Below are 19,109 nucleotides of genomic sequence, written 5' to 3' on the forward strand. Positions count from 1 at the left end.
ATGTGATCATGTTCTTTCCTATTTTGGTAATTATCTGTACTGTACCATCCTTTGTGGTGTGCCTGCTTCTTCCTTGCATAAGTAAATCACTGCCTTGGGTTGCAGAGTGATGCAAGGTTGCAGTTTACTACTGACAGCCCTCATCCCTTGCATGGTTTCTATGGATATTGCTTGTGGTGACTCCATAAGAATAATTGATCAAAGGTTTTGTGGTTTGTTTTTTTTTAATTAAGTTTTTGTGGTGCTCTGTCAAGAGTTGGGCCATACTTCTCTTACCAGTGCAGCAACACATGTCCAAAGAGCCTAAAAGTGAGTCTGAGCCCAGCATTGTGGGCTGGTGGAGGTAAGACACACCAGCTGCTGGCCATGGCCAGCTGCCTTGGGCAATTCAGCCCAGGTACTCAGCTGCTCAATTATAGGTGCGCTGACTGGCCCGTTCTCTGCCACGAGTCCGCACTAAGGCTCAGACCCATGGGAGCTGCCACATCTCACATCAACACTTCCACAGGTCTGCCATCGACCTTTCACAGTCACCTGCAAGACTCAAAAATCAATTTCTGGAAGCCAAGGACAAATCCCAACTGACCAGCTGAACAACTCTTTTTCTAATAAGGTCTTAATGCATACCAATTCTTTGCTAGCTCTCCACAGCATCCTGAACCGAGATATGCTTTAGTAGAAATTATGAGTCAGTCTGGCGACATTATAACTTGAACGTGGATATATGATTATATTTCCCCAAGGCTGGGCAGAAGACGTTGGCAATCATTTTCAGGACCTTGCTCAGAAACAGGTTCAGCTTCCTTTAAATACAATGTAAAAGTAACAAAGAATCCACCGACAAATTTGCATGCCAATATCCTATTTCCTTAAACCATGACAGGACTAAGATTAAGTACATAATAAATTAAACTCTATCTCTAGGGAAGCAGAAACCTCCAGTGTGCATCCTGCATGGTTTGTCCATCTAATTTTTCTTTTATAAATTCAGTCATTACCATATTTCATTAGAAACAGACCTCTTGTGGTTTCGGTTTTAGGACCATTAAAAGGCTGGCAGTAGGCAGTAGTTGAGTCATTTGTATAGAAGAGTGCTGATAAATTATGCTGGACTTCCTACATCAATTTAATCAGCATAGTCTTTAAAGTTCAATGCTTAGTGTCATTATAATAATCAAAGTTAAGTTTATATTTGAGTTTCGGGTTTCAAGTTTGGGTTTTCAAGTTTGAGTTTCGCGACATGGTTTAGTAGGTATGGTGGTGTTGGGTTGATGGTTGGACTTGATGATCTTTTGAAGGTCTTTGAAGGTCTTTTCCAACCGTAATGATCCTATGATTCTATCATTCTCTATATAAAAGTCTGATTAAAATATTTTATGCAGCTTTCTATTACATGTTCTCTATAATACACAGTCTGTAATATGCTAGTCTGAGCCTGCCTGGATCATTCTTTGACTTCTCATGAGTAATTTGGAAAAATAAGCAACAAGGATTGCAGACTCTACCCTGTCTTCTCTAGGTTAAAGAACATAAAAACTTAATTGCTATTTCTGGCCTGACTAATGCTCTCCCTCTTCCAGCGCAGTATTTCAGATGGCAGCTGGAAAGATGCGCTTTGAGAAACCACACAGGGAAGTAACAAAGAGCAGCTTGTGCAGGGAAGACGTTTTCTTTTATTCTACTGTTACTTTAAGGTGGGCAATAACCTGAAGCACGAAAGCTTGTAATTTGGTTTTAAGATGCTTTGTAATACAACAAAGCACTTGCATTTCCTGAATAAACAGCTCATCCTTTTCTGTATTCCTCCAACCTTTTGGCTTCAGTAATAATACCTGATAATGACTTTCACTGGTGAAAAGGGTGAAGGATTTTCTTTAACCCAGCTCTACATGGCCATCCTTCTGTTTCCCTTCAGACTATTATATTTCATTGGGTGGAAAAGATAACTGTGTGTCTGGGTTTCCTTCCTTTGACCATTCGTTATTTTGTCTATCACTAATACATCTGCAGCTTGTCCCCCAGCATTGGAGAGTTGAAATAATTTTCATTAGCATGAGGCAGAAGGCTTCTGTAGCAGAAAAAAAAAGAGAGTTATCTACTCTGACAGCCAGGATTCTCCTGCTCCTCCTTTCCTAGGAGTTCAAGCCACTGACTGAGGTGTGCTCAGATGTAGCTCCTGGGTCCTATGTGCCCTGAGGGGGAAGATGACTGAATTGTTGCCATGAGATCTGTAAAAAATCTTGGACACAGAGGGGGGACACCTTGTTCTTTCTTGCCTTGTTTTCGTGCTCTCCACAGCAGTCAGCTATAAAACCTTTATTGCTAAAATTGTCTCATTCTTTGCTCTTTAATCAGAATTCAGAAAAAAACCCCAACTTTGCTTAACAGGGAGAGAGAGAGAAGAGAGAGAAAAATCTGCCTATATGGGGCAATAGATCATAAACTATAACTCATCATCAATGCTAACAAAAGAAGTTTGGGAAGGCGCCCCCAGATAGCACAACTCTACCCTGAACTATTGAGTTAAACTTGACTTTTCTTCCCTTTTGTAGGCTTCTTTTGTCCTCTTGATGAACAAAAGTGTTCTTGCTTTTACTAATGTTTTCTTCACTAAAAGAAAAAAAAGCAAGAAAAATGCAAAGAACATGCCAGGTGGGAAGGCAATGGTAGATGGGGAGAATTAAGGATGTTGAGTTAGCTTAACTGTACATTTTTCATACAGTCTTACTTTTTCTAACAGTAATACTGACCTCAAATATTCAAGTACTCCAAAATACTTACAGACTTCTGTTGTTAGTTTAGTTTCAAGGAGCAAAATAGTTTAAGATTGGGGGTTTGTTTCTATAGAGAATGAACACTTAGAGTCATAAACTTTCCTTAAGTTTTTTGAGGGGGGATGGAGGGTATGGGGTTTTGCTTGAGACTTTCTTCAGTTTTATTAAAAACATTTAAGATTTCTTACTAGTAAAATTAATGTCACTGGTGATTTGCTTCAATAGTATCTCTGTAGAGGGCAAAAAACTAAACCCCAATGGTTTTGTGGGTTTTTAAAAATATGGTAGAATGGTGCGTGCCTCTTCAAAACCTGGCCAAGGTTTAGGAGCCTTTGTCAGCAGCATCCCAAGGTGGCTCACCATTCAAAGTCCTCGGAGAAATCTGCTGTTATTTGCTGCTCAGTCACAACCATGTTTGTTCAGAAACATCATCTCCTTTTTCATCTGGTAGCTCATACTGTGTCAGGTATGGGACTATTGAGTAAACCACAGTGATGTTTTCGGTTACTGGCCGCCTATATCGATCCCAGTATTATAATGCACTAACGTGGATTACAGAAAGTTGGGGGATTAACCCAGAATGACTGTGTTTTCATTAAATCTATTTTTTCATTGTTTCCTGTACCATAAAAACAAAGTTTATCTTTGCAGTTTTCTATTTTTCTCCCCTTATCTAAAAGTATGGGGGTTTTATACCTAAATATTACTGGGGTGTTCACTGTCATTAAACCAGCTCTCTGCAACTGTAAAGGGCCCCCGACAGGGAGCACAGGCGGCGAGTTAGTGCTCCACCAACGCGGAGATTTAAGGGGTGTGCTTAAGTGGATCTCTCTTGAGTTCAGTGAGGCTGAAACCAGACCCAGAAATAACCATGTAAGTACATCTTTCACTGCATAGACAGCATCCAGACCGTTACATGCATGGATTCAGTTATGAATGGAACCTTCAAGATAAATAAAGCCAGGGGTGTTTCTTACTTTTTTTTATAAATATAAGGAACTCTTTTCACTGCATTAGGAAATCTTGGGAGAACTGTAGTAGAATATTTGTGGAGGGGACTACGTGGGCCTCAATAGAAACACTGGTGTGTTTTTAATGTAAAGTGTTGAGTTAAAGTAAGCTTAGTATTTCCTCTTCTAAACTCCTTTATCAGAGCAATTTTATTTCAACTCTTGACTGTAAGCTGGAGGAAGGCAGGGACAAATTAAGCCACTGTAAGTCCTGACAATTCTTTTAGTATTTATGGACATCTATGTAAGTCACCGACTTGAGCATTTCTCTCTCTGAGTTAGGGATCAGCAAAAAGATCTGTGTTAATGGCAGACTCTTAGGAGCTACTGGAACTAATTTTATTTTAGGTTAGGTGGGATAGATATGAACCAGCTGTACTTCTGCGAAGGGTCTGAAATTATAGTGGTACTCATTTTCTCATCACCTGTTGGTACAGTGGTTCCTGACACCTTCCCTGCCCTGCGTTTTATCTCTGGGGGTCACCACAGTTCACTGCTGATCTCTGGAACAAATGATGTCGGGAAGATGACAATGCACTCACTGGTGGCGGAGGTCTGACATGTTAGTGCATTATATAGTCTCTAAATGCTGGATGCTGTCTGTGGAAGACATGAGGTTGCTTCCTTGCATCCTAAATGCTGCCCATTCCCTCTAGCAGAGCTGCCTCACATCGTACATAAGCTGCTGGTTCTTTAGCACAGCACAGATGGAAGCAGTAGCAGTGGCTGGCAGTGCCAGTCCTACTCCACGTACCAGTCCTACCAGTACTGTGTACACTTCTGGCACCCACTATGAAAAAAAGATGTAGAAAAGCTGGAGGGGGGTCCAGAGCAGGGCCACCAAGATGATCAAAGGCCTGGGAAGGCTGCCGTATGAGGATAGGCTGAGAGAGCTGGGTTTGTTCAGCCTTGAGAAAATGAGGTTCAGAGGGGATTTCATCACCATGTACCAGTATTTAAAGGGTGGCTAGAAAGAAGATGGAGACTCCCTTTTTACAAGGAGTCACATGGAGAAGGTGAGGGGTAATGGGTACAAGTTGATCCTGAGAAGATTCTGATTGAACATGAAAGGGGAATTTTTCACAATGAGAACAGTCAACCATTGGAATAATCTCCCCGGGGAAGTGGTTGACTCAGCTGGACAGGGTGCTGGGCCATCTTGTTTAGACTGTGCTCTTGCCTAGAAAGGTTGGACCAGATGATCCTTGAGGTCCCTTTCAACCTGGTATTCTGTGTTTCTGCGATACTGTCAATACGTGCTGCCTTTCTCCCTCATGCCTGCATGTACCTTCTCTCACACGGTTGTTGCTGTTTAAAATACCTTCCACTCAAATCTGAACCTGTGTTTTGTAAGCCCAGAGCATGAAATCTAAGTGATGCTCCAATATTTGGACTAGCTATCTCCTCCATAATATGTCCTGCTTTCCCCTTTTCATTACATGTTCTGGGGTCTCTACAAAGCAGAGTTATTTTCCTCCTCTACGTTGACAAGAAGGTGGATGTATTCCGTCCAGTTGCCAAAGAAGCAAGATTTGGGGATTTTTTTTTTAATTATTATTTTATTTCTGTATGAAGATAAGAGGACAGTTGGGCATTTCTAAGACTTTCTGTGGGATCTTTGTCCAATCTCTTGGTAGGGCACGCTGGGCACCATCCTGGAGGTGCTGAGCCCAGGTGCAGAACTGGGGGCTGGTAATGGTGTCCATCAACAGCCCCCAACATGGCAGGGCCAGGGACCATCAAGGGAGCCCAACCAGGAGCAAAAGGGGACAAAACCAGGGACACAACTGGAGACAAGCTATGACATACATGCAAGGCATCCACCCACGAAGCATGGCTGGAGACCGGCACTCCTGCGGTGCCACTGGGGCCGGGACTGATGACCCCAGGCTGAGCTGCAGTGGAATCCTAGGCCATGGAATCCTAGGCCATGGGCAGGGCTGTGGGGTGGCCCAAGGTGGGGCTGGGCAGGGCCAGTAAGGTCTGTTAGCACCCCCGGGGCTCCTCTCCTGTAACTCTGGCTAGCACTGTGGCTGCAACCAGCAGTAGGACCCGGCGGTCACAGGTCTGACCTGATAGTGCAGAATTGTGCATTTTATTCTTACCGCTGAACACCACCCTGCTGCATGTTCATGAACATGTTTCTGTTTCTCCACCCATAAAAGGAGGACGGACAGGTCTCATTGGGAAGGTATAGGGCTTAGTTGCTTACTGAAACTTTGCATAATGCAAATGCTTTCTAAGCATTGTTAATTAGTCATTACATTATTTGTTGCTGAAGGAATGTAAAACATCTTGAAGAAAATCTTGGCCCTATTGAGAAAGCAGAAAAATCTCCTTTGCTTTTCCTAGAACAAAGATTTCAGTTCTCAGACCAGCTGCATATATCAACAGGGAATCACTTTATCCTCTTGTCCTTGATTATGTGTCCGTGGAAGATGCTACATCAGTAAGTTTTAGGCACGTTAAATGTATGTGTTAAAGCATTTTTAAAAATCCAACGGTCACATCACTTTCAGAACAAAAGAAAACCCCCTAACAAACACAATACACCCAACTGTGCACACATTTCTTTTCAGAGAAAGAGGGTGAGCAAATAAACACGTGATAGATTTCACTTGCGCTGCTGACAGCACAGTTGGAAGGTGCTCAGAGATCATTACTGAGGATCTCCAGAGAACAACCTGGTGGAACAGAAAAGTGATGCACTAAAGAGCATTAGGGAGATTCCTACTGACCACAGCAAACTTCAGATCAGGCAAACGCAATCTGCGTCTTAGCGGAGACTTAAAGGCGATGCTGACAAACAAGTAATCTGAATCTGGGCATATCCATATGGAGACAGTAGAGTGCCTAGGTCAGTATTTTATGAATCTTTCTGACTATATCTGTACAAAAGATTAAACTTGTATGCCTTCAAAATAGCAACGCTATATACATTTATAGTTTCTGATTGCTTGGTTATTTTAAGTACTCTTCCTAAGTAACATACTTATTACTGGCACATGTCCTCTAGCTTTTTGCAAAAGAGTATAAAGCAAGAACTGGATTGCAATATAAGGTTCTACATAATGTTAAAAATTAGTAGGAGGCTCTCACTTCAAAGCGAGAACCAAAGCAATAAAAATCCTCGTTCCCAGCATACTCTTTTATCAGCTTTCTTCTCTCAGTTTTCCTGTTCATCAGTTATCTTCCTAGTTCTCTAGAATAATCTTTTAGCTGGGCTGCATTATTTCATGCTGGGCAATCTTCTTTGCTGCAATTAGACCTCTTCACCTCAAAGCCATATGAGCATTTTGTTTGGATTTGTTTTAAAATACAGCTCTTGGCTACCTCTGGGTTCCTCTCATAGCTGATACTTGGCAATCCACTTCCACTGAATCACTCGATACTCTACTCTTGAGTAGAGTATCTCATAGCCAAGGTCTCAGCGGATGTGAATGCCTCCCTGTGCCATACAACACAGGAACATGCGCAGCGGACACTGGGCTCGCGTTGCCACCTACTCCCCTCCTCCCAAGGCCTCCTGATTTAGCAGGTCATGTGAATCAGCTCGTCACTCACGGCCTTGTTTAAAATTCATCCTTTTCCAGCAAATCAGCTCCTTTTTCATCACCCAGCAATTTCACGGGGCCTGTCCCCAATTCCGGCTCTGCCGTGCTAATAATCCTTGACCATAACGCTCGTTTGTAATAACCTCAGAATGATTGTTTTTGACTGATTTTAGGTTTTGCAGCAGAACAAACTGAGACGGATGCGCTAACATGTTTTATAATCTGAAAAAGCAGCAGTAACGTAGCTGATGGTGGGAGAGAGAGTTGGAATGAAAAGGGGTAACCCATGTTTTGTTTCGTTTTCCTGCCACCGCCTGGGGAAGAAATAGGTCCCATTTACACAAATCCAGAGAAACTAATTGCAGTATTGGTTAAATACTATGGTTTTACAGTTGGAAAACTCCACAATTGGCATGGAGTGTGGCAGGTATGTCCTACCTAGAGCTTTTTCACAGATTACTTTCACAGTCTGACCCTTTCCCTTTTATCCTCTCTATAGATTATCAATTCAGTGGTATTGCTGATTCTGCTGAGCGCCCTGACTGATCCTGACCAGTACCACCTAACCAGTGCTGAATTAGGGGGTGAATTTGAATTTATGGATGATGCCAGTAAGTACAAACTGCCCAAATACTACCACTCATTGCTCCAGCGTTTATGTAACTGTCCTATCATTTCAGTAATTGTTGTCCTTTAGTTATTGCTTCACCTTGCTATCTTACAGATGCATTTTTATTTTGAAAGGTGTATGCATGGCACCGTTCAAACTGGTTACCCAGTAGTAACCTTATCTGTTACCAATTAGTAATCCATCTGCTCTGCTGTGTCCTGGCTTGGCAGGGACAGAACCAGCCCTTGACATGGAGATGCTATCCCTGAGCATAATGCTGAAAGCCCCAGGGGAAATTTTGCAAGACACAGGGAGATACGGAGTCTCTGCACCTCCCAGCACCATGTCTGGTAGTGCCCGCACATGCATAAGAACCCATCCTGCTATTTACATAACTGGCTGAATGTGTTCATTCACGCTGTAGATATTTACACACCACCCTCCCCACCATGTGCGCATGGCATGACTTGCACAAACCCGTTGTAATAGATGCAAGTATAAATGTTAACCGTATAGTCATAGGCGTATCTCACCAGAGGACACCATAGGAAACCCTCAGTACAGTTTCAGGGAAGGCTGAGCCAGGCCAGTTATGTCTCCTGCAAAAACCTCCTGTCCTTTGCAAAGGCTTCTTTCCTCCTGTTTCCTGACTGTTTCAAATTATTTGGTGATGTTTGGTTTGTTGATCTGCTTTAACTGTTAAATTTGTATCTCGAAAAGTTTCCCCTTGATCTGATTTTGATGAAAATGTCTGTTTATTTTCATTTCTGCTCACAAGATTGTTACGTTCAACATTTCTCACAGTAGTCTGAAACAAGGTCTCCTATTATTTACACCAGTGTCTTGCTGCTCAGAATTGCACCCATCCACAGCAAAAGGCTCAAAGCCCTTTGCTCATTCCTACTGAAATCAACAAAAATATCCATAGGAAAAGGAGTAGCTCCACATGTGAGAAAAATAATTGCACCTATGGTGTGTCAGAGCTGCTGGGTATCAGTTAAGGGATGCTTATTTTCACAAGTTCTTTAGTGCAGATATGCCTTGAGGGCCTACCTTTAATTAATAATAAGGGACAATTGCTACTTTATTGTGTCTTCATTGAAAAGCCACTTACAACTTCCGACTAAAAATCTTTTTATATAACTGGATTTAAGAAAGTAAGGACCATAGTAGATACAGATGGGCTCCTAGCTGATTCTGACATATTAAAACTGACTGCCTTGTCCTAATTCTCAGAGATTAACCTTGGTAATGACTGTCTGTCAGTGTGGTTTTATATAGCCGACATCAGAGGCCTGCCAGTGCCCAAGGCTTTAAAATAGTAATTCTGTTTTGTAATGCAATAGCTGTCAGATCAAGTACATTGGGGATTTCCATCTACACTTGAAAATTGTATTTTCTATATTTTTTTGTCAAGGCTTCTGAAGTGAACCCTGCAAGACTGTAAAAGGATGGCTTGTGGGCCAAGCGACCTCATTTCCATTTGGTAAAGGGAACATTTCACAGGCAGTTAAATTACGAACGAACATTTGAATTAATGTCTCCTTTTATTTTTTTACTCCCTCCGGTTTAACGCCTTACTGAGTAAAGGCAGCTGAATCAAGCTACTGGCTTTTATAGTTACTGGAAATAGCTAGCAGGAGATGTTTTTTTCTTTTTTTTTCTTTAAGTGTGGCTATATTTGTTCAAATCTGAGGAAATGTTTTCTTACGACATAAAACATCAGACAAACTTCCACCTGCTGTTCTCTTGTCCTACTTTTATTTGTCTTTTTTGAAGAAATGTTTCCCAGGTTAGCTACATGTGTTGAAATTCCCAGATGTGAAACCATGACTACAAAATAGAGGAGGTTACACCAATTTTTATGCTAATGAAGGTCCGAAAGTTGTTACCTATATGTACTTGTGTTGACAAAAATAATAATGATGGAAATACTAGTAGCCATTATTCTCACTCTGACTTTTGATGCCCCTGTCAACAGCAAACCAAAAAAGAATGCAGATGCAGATTTTGCATGTAAAATTGTCACTCCCTTTCCCTCCCTCCTCAAATAGTCTCCTTCATAAAACATCTGAAAATATCAGCTGGAAATAAACTTATCAGCTGAGTCATAGTAGTGGGATCATGGCTAACATGAAGTTAATGACCAATTTCCCTTGACTTCCAAGAAACCAGGATTCCCCCAATATTTATATTCATATTTATTTCTGGCTGTGCTCAGGCCTGGTTTATGGAGATATTGTAATTTTTAAATTGAATTTTCTGTCTCAGCAGTGGAAAAAGTTCCTTCCATATGCAGAGCCAGAACCAGTCTAGGGCAAACTGCTTAAAAATGCCAGTGTAGCATCGGTTCTTCTGCAAATGGCTGCCCAGCCTTAATTTCAGGATTTAGCATGGATAGGGCATTATCAGAGGCTCCAAAATGCCTGTTCGGTTAAGCAGAGGAAGGATTTACCTGAGCACTTAGAAAAAGCTGTAGGTTATAGCTTTTCCCTTCTATTCTAGAAAAGGAAATGGGGGAAAACAATCTGCCAAGACCTGCCATGCAGCAGATGGATGTACTGGAAGGCATCAGAGTGTGTGGTTTGGCTGGCCCTCTGAGACGTACATCTGGGAGCAGGGGAAAACGCTGGGCTTCCTCCTGTGCTGGATATTCAGCTGAGCCCATTTAGTCTCATCTTTCTTTTTATTATTTCCTTAGGGCCTGAGGGAGTTTGTGAACAAGCAGCTGGACTAGGTAAAATTAGAAATGTGTGAGCTGCCCAACGTAATACTGCTGCTGTTAGAAGACTAATAATGTCTGGGCAGGAGATGGAAAAGCCTTATAAATCATTCTGACTTCCCAGAGGGTTTCACCTGAGCCTCCTGCTCAGCTTCTCCAGATACACAGACCATGATCCTGACATGCCAACAGCGCAAACAAGCAGCAAGTGTTGCTTGGTTTTGTTTACTACCTTCAGAGTGTTGCAGACGTGTGCGATACTTCGTAAACCGTATGACAGCTAGAACTGAAGTCCTATGTACGCCCTTTAGAAATGGATGCAAACTTTGACACCAGTGTCAACAACTCAGGCCAGAATCAACCTGTGTCCCTGCCCTGGGACAGGCAGATGAGACAAGCAGCGGTCTCAGGGCAGGGGAGGGTAATGAGATGGTCTCTCTGCCGAACGTGACATGCATCTGGGGCAAAAAAAGACTAATTCAAATAGGAACGTTTTTGTAAAAAAACCTACAGATAGCAGGCTTGGACTTCTGCGGGAGGTAAAGGGTAGAGCATGTACCCTTCTGCCCCAATCCATCAACACCACCCATATAGCATGAGCCCCATGTCACAGGGAGGGTAAAAAATGAGATCACTGCCCCAGCGTAGCATATTCAGGGCAGCTTCTTCCCCTCTAGCCTTATCCTTATCGCCCTCTACAATGGAGGTTGTAGCAAGGTGGGTGTTGGTCTCTTCTCCCAAGTAAAAAGCAGTAGGATAAGGGAAATGGCCTCAAGTTGCACCAAGGGAAGTTTAGGTTGGACATTAGGAAAAAATTTTTCACAGAAAGGGTTGTCAGGCACTGGAATAGGCTGCCCAGGGGAGTGGTCAAGTCCCCATCCCTGGAGGTATTTAAAATACGGGCAGATGAGGCGCTTAGGGATATGGTTTAGTGGTGGGATGGCAGGGTTAGGTTAACAGTTGGACTTGATGGTCTTAAAAGGTCCTTTCCAACCTAAACAGTTCTATGATTCTATGATCCTCTGAAGTAAATGAGCTGGGCTCAAAGGTGCAAAAAGCTCTTTCCTTCTCATCAGCCTCCTTCCTTTGCTGGAGAGAATATGCCACCACCGCACGGATTGCAACCCAGGAGGCTGCACAGCGGCTTAAAGCAGCAGCCCTGAGCTCACAGAAGCAGCTTGGAGGAGCAAGCAAAGCAGTAATCCTTAGCTGGCAGGAAGGAGGGCAGGCTGCTGGATAAGTAAGGCTAGGAGGGTGGGCAAAACTGCCTGAGGATTGTGAGCTGCAATCTGCCTGAGGATTGTAGCTTTCTGGCCCCTGCTGTCAGAGCCAGGAGCCAGCAATTAACTCCAGGGCTGGGGCAGGTGATGAACTGGAGCATTTGAGGACTGTCACTCCACACAGGTCCTGGCTCAGGGACTGGCCTTGCTGGCTGCTCCTCCCCGTCCCTGCAGCACCCGCCACCAGCCTCCTCTGCAGGAGGAGAGGGGAAAGCGAGGAAATGCTTGTGAGTTGGGCTCAAGGGAGCTCCAGCTGCAGAGCTTGCCATGCACGCAAGCACCCCCTGGCAGGCACTCTGCCCAGCCCCAGCAGCATCTTCTCCCCAATCTGTCAGGAAGGTAGGATCTCACTGCAAGATAGAAGAGGAAAAAAAACCCAACCAGTTTCTTTAAAACCAAGCTGAAAACTCTAAAAGCTGTCTAGGACCATGGGCTGTGTAACCATTTCAGCAGTCCAGGTACCACCCTTCTAGCCATGAGTGCCACAGAACGTACAGCATGGCTGGAAAAAAATGCGCACACCCCTGCTAGCTTCTCATTTAATGTGCTGCATATCTAGTTTCATTCTCATTAACTGAAGCCGACACCGCTCAAAAAACCCAATGAAGCCTTAAATGAGAAAGAACCAGCCTGAGCCAACTAGGACTTGGCACGGTGGAGCACAGCTAGAGAGCCAGCAGAGCCGGGGAGCACGGGTGTGTCAGGCCAGAGCTTCAATGTCAAGTTTATTGCCGTTTGCTAGGCGCTGGCTCTGAACCAGTACGGCCGTGGTCACCAGCAAAGCGGGGCCTGTGACTGCTGCATCTGCTGCAAATGACAATGGCAGCAGCTTCTCCTGGGATACAGTGAGTAGGTGACTGGGATGAAGAACGGGCAGAATAAATCCATGAGCAGTGCCTTCAAACTGGTGGTTAAAATAAAAATATTGATCCAATATTCTCTTTTATAAGAGGTTCAATTGAGGTTAGTGGCTACAGGCAATCATTTCCACTTCTTTTCTTTCATTACCTCAGTTGTACCTGGTCTCTTCAAAATAATTTTGATTTCACAAGGATGTATGTGGGCAGCCAGAGTAAAGTACCACACAAGTAAGAGCGTCTGAAGAGGCTGCAGTACCTTGTATCGGTATGGGTTTGTTTTGTGGGTGCTTCTTCCTCTTGAGAGCAGAATTCAGATCAGCTCTAAAAGGCACAGCACAGCCTTACAGCTCCTAAAAAGCTGGGGACCGGTCATGGGAATGCAGCTCAGGCGCCTACACTGGATGTCCGGATCCTCTGTACAGTCAAAGAGGTGAAGGAGGTGCCTCTGAAGAAGAGCAATTTGGGATGCACTGAGATGTCATCCTCTCCTCAGTTAGGAGCAGAGAGCCCAGCTGCCTCCTGATGGCATTTCCAAGCGCCCGCAAGCCGAGCTGCGTAAAGCCACCAGGTAGGAAGCAGTGAGAGCAGGGGTGCAGCTAACATCAGCGCTGGGTGCTGGTGCCTCTCCCGGGTGAGACCTGCTTGCTTTGACAATAAGCCAAAGATTCAAGCATTTTCACTGTGACTGAGAACATCTGGATTCCAGGTCTTCATCAGAATACAGTGGTTTAGATGTGCTCCTTCATGTTCCCAGGAAAGTGGCCCTATCCGTTGAATTAGGGAGTAGTCTGCAATAGGACTTACTCTGTTGCATTTGAGCCCGTATGCAATCACAAGGACAAAATTTGGGGGCAAGAGTGAGAGAGCAAGAGTCCTGAAACCCAGGACATAGGCAGTGTCCTGGAAAACGGGAGACCTGGGTTCCTAAACCCTTAATCCTGTCACTGGTAGGCACGGTACCCAAGGAGCCTGTAGCCCAGCGTACATAAGCACTCTCCAGACACCAGCCAGCGAGTCTCTGCTTGTTCATTTTTCCACCAGCTTCACAGGTCTCAGGTTCCTCTCTGCATCAAGGGCCAGCAGAAATCTGGATTAGTGCTGGCAGGAGCTCTGCGCTAGTGCAGGTTTGTGTGCCTTCAGGCGGAGGAGGATCAAGGACTGGGTCCTTTGTCTTCTACATCAAAGATCATACTGGTAGGCTGGAAAAAATGGTAGGCAAGACTTAATGTCTGTCCTTCCTCTTCAGCCATGACCCAGGTGAACCTACCCTGCTGCCTGGTGGCAGTAGGTGAGACCTATCCACAGCTACCAGCTCAGGGCCTTTCAGGGACTTTGATGCAGGCTCCAGGGCACCTGCCCAGAACATGATTTTGATGCAGCCAGGGAGGTGGAAGGACTGTCCCTTGCTGCAGGATGCTCCTCATCGTGTGCTGGAGTTAGATGTTGTGGCAACTCTGTGATCAAATGGAGGCATCTTCACAGTTTGAATGCCTCCGAAGTCAGGCAGTGATGGGTAGTGAAATGGCCTGAACACTGTCATGTATTTGTGCATCTCACATCCACCGAATTTCTCATAAAGGCGGGTAAATGCATCTGGTGACAGCAACGTGAACAGCAGGTATCTCACTGATACCTGCAGGGCTGGGTTCTCTAAAGTCATGGCATATACCTCACGTCCGCTCTCCACTTTGTGCTCTGCCTTAGCTTTGAAAAGCAGTCACAATGTTCAGTTGCACTCCCAAACTCACTGTAAGGTTGGGTTCAGAAATACCCTCCTGGTATCCTGACTATGGCCTGTAATGATATCAAGGCAGCTGTATAGGAAAAGACCAAACATATGTAATTTTTTCCCTCAGGATCTCCTTCCAGCTGTTCATGGCTTAGGAACTTTGTAAATCTAATGAAAAGCTAATTTAAAGCTGAGTGGCAATAGAAGAAAAAGATAGGAGTACTGTAATTACTCCAATCAAAACCTTAAAGAATATTTTCCTTCCTTCACTACTTCACCTTTCCTGGCAGTTATACGTCTTCATTAATGAACTGTATATCTCTGTACTATTCTTGCTTGAAATGAAAATTTCCAAGATGTTATTTCTCCTCTAAGATGCCTCTACCTGCCAGTTTGTCTTTTCCAAAGCTTTTAGAGATATGTGAGCAGTGGTACACAGAAGCTACAGTGAAAAAACAACCTGTGGTGCAGAAGAGCAGACACTTTCTGACTACAGATATCATCATCACTGGCAAAATAATTTTCTAGTCAGGTCCCCTCCTGATTGTTGAAAACCCTCAGAAAAATTAAAGCCTCATAGAGGCTGCAGAGACTTGCACAGTGTAATCACCATCTGCGCTTCTCATATTTAGGAGGTTTCCCATAAGAGCCAGGGATTTCCTCCAGCAGTGGCTGAATGATGCACCTGCCCCCCATCCCCACCCCACATCCTACCTTGGCCTTTGAGATGCTCTGCACAAGGCAGGTGGCAAAATAACCCAACAAAGCTCTGAATTTATCTGCAATCATTTTGATGTGTTTCTCTTCCAGACATGTGCATTGCCACAGCAATTTCTCTTCTTATGATTCTGATCTGTGCAATGGCTACATATGGAGCATATAAGGTAATTATGTTTGGTAAAGACGTGAATCAAGCGCGCTACACAGCTTTGTAGAAACAAAATTAAGAAAATTGCTTTTTAACAATTTCTTGTTTAGTTGTATAGCTGAAAACAGAGAGTAAAAAAAAAAACAGTCAAAGTGGCAGCAGAACTAATAGCACCCAGGGCCCCGTGCTGCAGGCGGGAAGACTGCCCTGTTGTGTTTGCTGCCGGCAGTTTCAAATATGAGTAAGCTGTGGGCAAACTGTGAATTCAGAGAACTGAATCTTGTACCTACCAAAGTTAAGGAAATTTTTTTCCATTCACCTCCCAAGCCTGTGGTTTGTCATACTTATTTTAGCTGACTCTTTTCTCTTACGGCTTCATGAAATGTAATGCATTCTGTCAAATACCTCTTAGATTTTAGTGCAGAAAGACATACGTCCTTCTATTTTAGCTTGTGGCTGACAACTTTTATTTTATTTCCTTTTTAGCAACATGCGGCTTGGATCATACCTTTCTTCTGTTACCAGATCTTTGACTTTGCTCTCAACACGTTGGTTGCCATCAGTGTACTCGTCTACCCCAGCACGGTTCAGGACTACCTCCGCCAGCTGGTAAATCACTCAATGTTCGCAAGCCTTTGGGAGTTTTGGGGGGAAAAATACTGTGCAAGGTGCACTGTTTGTCCTGTATTTCTAGCCAAAGGTTGCCTGTTGACTTCCTATGTGGTCCTTGAAAAGTCCTCTCAGTCCTTGCTAGTCTGAGTTCAACATCCTTGTGAGGTTACATTACTAACTTACAATATTTGTGCGGAGCTCTGGAGCTTTGCAGTGTTGTGGAAGCTCTCAGCACCACTTCATTTAGAATGAGACTCATATTGCAAAGCATAGATAATAAGTAATTGCTTTTGGATTCAGAGTTATTGTGTTCATATCCAGTGGCTTATTTTTGGTGCTATTTCAAGGATGTTTTGTTGTTCCTTCTAATTTATTTGGTGGCTTTAACACAGATTTTATTAGGCAGGAGTTTGATTCAATGTAGGTTTGGTTTTGTTAGAAAATATTTTTGGATTCTGTCTCAGCGACAATTAGAGGCTCCCCTCTTGCCACGTTCTATTTTGGCCAAACATCCATAGCCAGTATTGCGTAAGCTTACAAGATATGACTGCAACCACCTAAAGAAAAGACAAGAGCCCACCAGCCTCTTGTCTCATCAGAGGACCATGTGCCATGTCCAGCAGGGCTCGGGTGGAGTTGCAGAACTCTGGGAGAAGCTAATGTTGCCTCTTGTCTCTGAAAATCTGCCTTGAGAACCTGAATACAGATTAGCTTAGCTGTGAACTTATGTTACATGGATGGAAAACTAGCTAGGGCAGTATAAATAACAGGTAATGAGAAACAGCAGGCAGAGAAGTAGGCACACAAATCTGCGGGAAGAGGCAACATGTCAGGCCAGCGGGAGCTGGGATGCATCAGGGGCCTGTTATCCTGCGCCTTATTTAGCACCCATTCATGGCTGATGCTACACTGGAAGAGAAGCAGAGGAGTAATTCAAAAGGTTCTCAGAGATACAAGTGGAAAAGAGCAAATTAAGGCCATAGCTTGATGAATGCTTGCAGGCAGCACAGCCGCCGGCTGGAGTCCTACTGCCCATCCTTCACCTGCAGTCTCTCGCTTCTGCATCGGTGCCAGCCCTGCTCTTGTGGCAGCACAAGCATCTGCAAGGCTGCAGGAACTACCCCCTCCTTTCCCAGAGCATGAGTTGCAGCCAGGTTTTACTCAGTCTTGGTCACTGTGTGACAATGTGAGCAGATAGGAGCAGGCTGGGAGCTTTGCACCAAAAAGCCCCTGCTCTTCTGCTGAAAACCTGGTGCCACATCTGGAGCTGGCTCACCAGGAGAGCAAAGAGGAGCTCATTCTCTCAAAATGTCTGCTAGAACATCACTGTCATTCTTGCAGATAAAAAAAACCCAGGCCCTTCCATAGCAGAAATACAAAGAGCAGGCTTTGGAAGGTATTGGGAACAGTGCAGCAGAGCACTTTGGGAGCCATGTTGCTGCTCTGGAGCATTAAAAACTGTGGTTGCACACATCTTTGTCTTGCTGTTGTAAATCATTTTCCGGACTAGTAATGAAATGCCACAAGATTTCAGGAGTGCTGAACTGTCAGTGCTCAAAAGGGCAAGGGGAATTTCCAGGATAATTATAGGCTGATTAGCCTGACATTGCTACCACGCAGAATAATAACAGAACTGCTGAGATGAAAGTCAATTGATAAAGGATTAGATGGGAGAAATATGATTAATGATGGCCAGCTCGGTTTCATGGAAAATCAGTCCTGCAGGCAAACTCTTTTACTGACAAGATTACTGGCTTTGTCAGTAAAGCTGGGCAGGGGCATAACAGTTTGTAAGGCACATGACTTTGCAGCGTGATACTCAGAGAAACAATAAAGCCATAGATCGATAAAGGATGTATCAAATGGATTAGGAGAGGTTAGCTGGCAGACTGCAACGGGTCGTGGTCAAGCCGACCACTTGCCAGTGTGTTTCTATTTTGGGTAGAGGAAGATCTCCAGGAATCGGCACTGGGTCTCATGCTCTTCCTGAGTTCCATTAATAACCTTGATACCCAGGAGGCCATTCACAAAGGCAAACGTCAGCCTTGGGAGAGCTTCCCCAGGCTCAGTGCCTAGAGGGATTGAGTCCTCTAGCGGGAGGTTGAGAGCAGGAGCCTAATCCAGCTACTCTGTGGCATCCTCTGAAAGACCCTATCCCCACATTGCCCAAAGTGACCACGCCTCTGCATTTCCCAGAATCAGTACTCGTGCCTTTTCCCAGCAAAATCACTTCTAATAAAACCTGGGGCTGACACAGAGATTAATGAAGAAGTAAATAACACTAAGGATGGAGCCATTAATCAGAGTGAGCTAGACTCACTGAGAATCTGACTTCAGTCATTAATGTGTACTACATTGCTAAATGCAAAGAAATGTAAAAACATGAGGAATACAGATGAGCATACAGTATGGCAACTGTACTTGGGGTGCAGTGACCCTGTAGGCAGTCTAGGGAGCTAAGTGCCAAAATGAAGACTCCCCAGGTTTTTTTGCTGTTTGCAAAAACTGTTCGTGGGATTTGTGGACAGAAAAAACCCAGCAATGAATAGTAATGGAGAGGAGACTTCCCTTCTCAGTTGGTGACACAGGTTTCATCTGTCTATGTATGGTGTCTGGTTGTAAAGAACAACGCTTGAAAGTCAGAGAACATGCAGAAAAGTTCCTCCAAAAACTATACAAAAGCTGGACACGTTGTAGTATGATGAGAGATGGGTCAGCTTTTCCTGCTTTGTTTACCAAGAAAAGAGACCAAGAGGTGATGCTGTTAGATTTTTCATATGCAGAATACTGAGGTGTTAAAAGGCTGTTTAAATTAGATGAGAGACATCATGATAATGAGTAGCTAAAAGCTAGTCCAAGTTAAGTCCATTTAGAACCAAGGAGTCATTTCTATTTTATCATTCACAGTGGAGATTAGTGATTGGCAAAAACTACCAAGAGCTGTGATGAATTTTGTACAGTTAATGTCACCTGTTCTACACAGTTTTGAAGCTGTTCTGCACCAGCTTTGAAGCTGTGACTGCCTCCTGTGTCTTAGCTGCAGTCCCAAGCACAAGTGGCTCAGCAGTAACCCCTCCTAACCTTGCCTGG

The 19,109-nt window shown here is 44.0% G+C and overlaps 1 protein-coding gene across 1 annotated transcript in view; it reads left to right on the forward strand.

Annotated features, from left to right (window-relative positions):
* Positions 1-5,617: 5,617 nt before the first annotated feature.
* LAPTM4B (lysosomal protein transmembrane 4 beta) overlaps positions 5,618-19,109 on the forward strand; it is a 46,114-nt gene continuing 32,622 nt past the window's right edge. The window contains exons 1-5 of the mRNA XM_009638304.2: positions 5,618-5,760; positions 6,137-6,233; positions 7,838-7,949; positions 15,350-15,423; positions 15,894-16,016. Of these exons, the coding sequence (XP_009636599.1) occupies positions 5,618-5,760; positions 6,137-6,233; positions 7,838-7,949; positions 15,350-15,423; positions 15,894-16,016 (549 nt within the window). The remainder of the gene's footprint in view (positions 5,761-6,136; positions 6,234-7,837; positions 7,950-15,349; positions 15,424-15,893; positions 16,017-19,109) is intronic.

Source organism: Egretta garzetta, unplaced genomic scaffold (assembly GCF_000687185.1).
Source record: "Egretta garzetta isolate BGI_Z169 unplaced genomic scaffold, ASM68718v1 scaffold154, whole genome shotgun sequence".
NCBI classification, from domain to species: domain Eukaryota; kingdom Metazoa; phylum Chordata; class Aves; order Pelecaniformes; family Ardeidae; genus Egretta; species Egretta garzetta.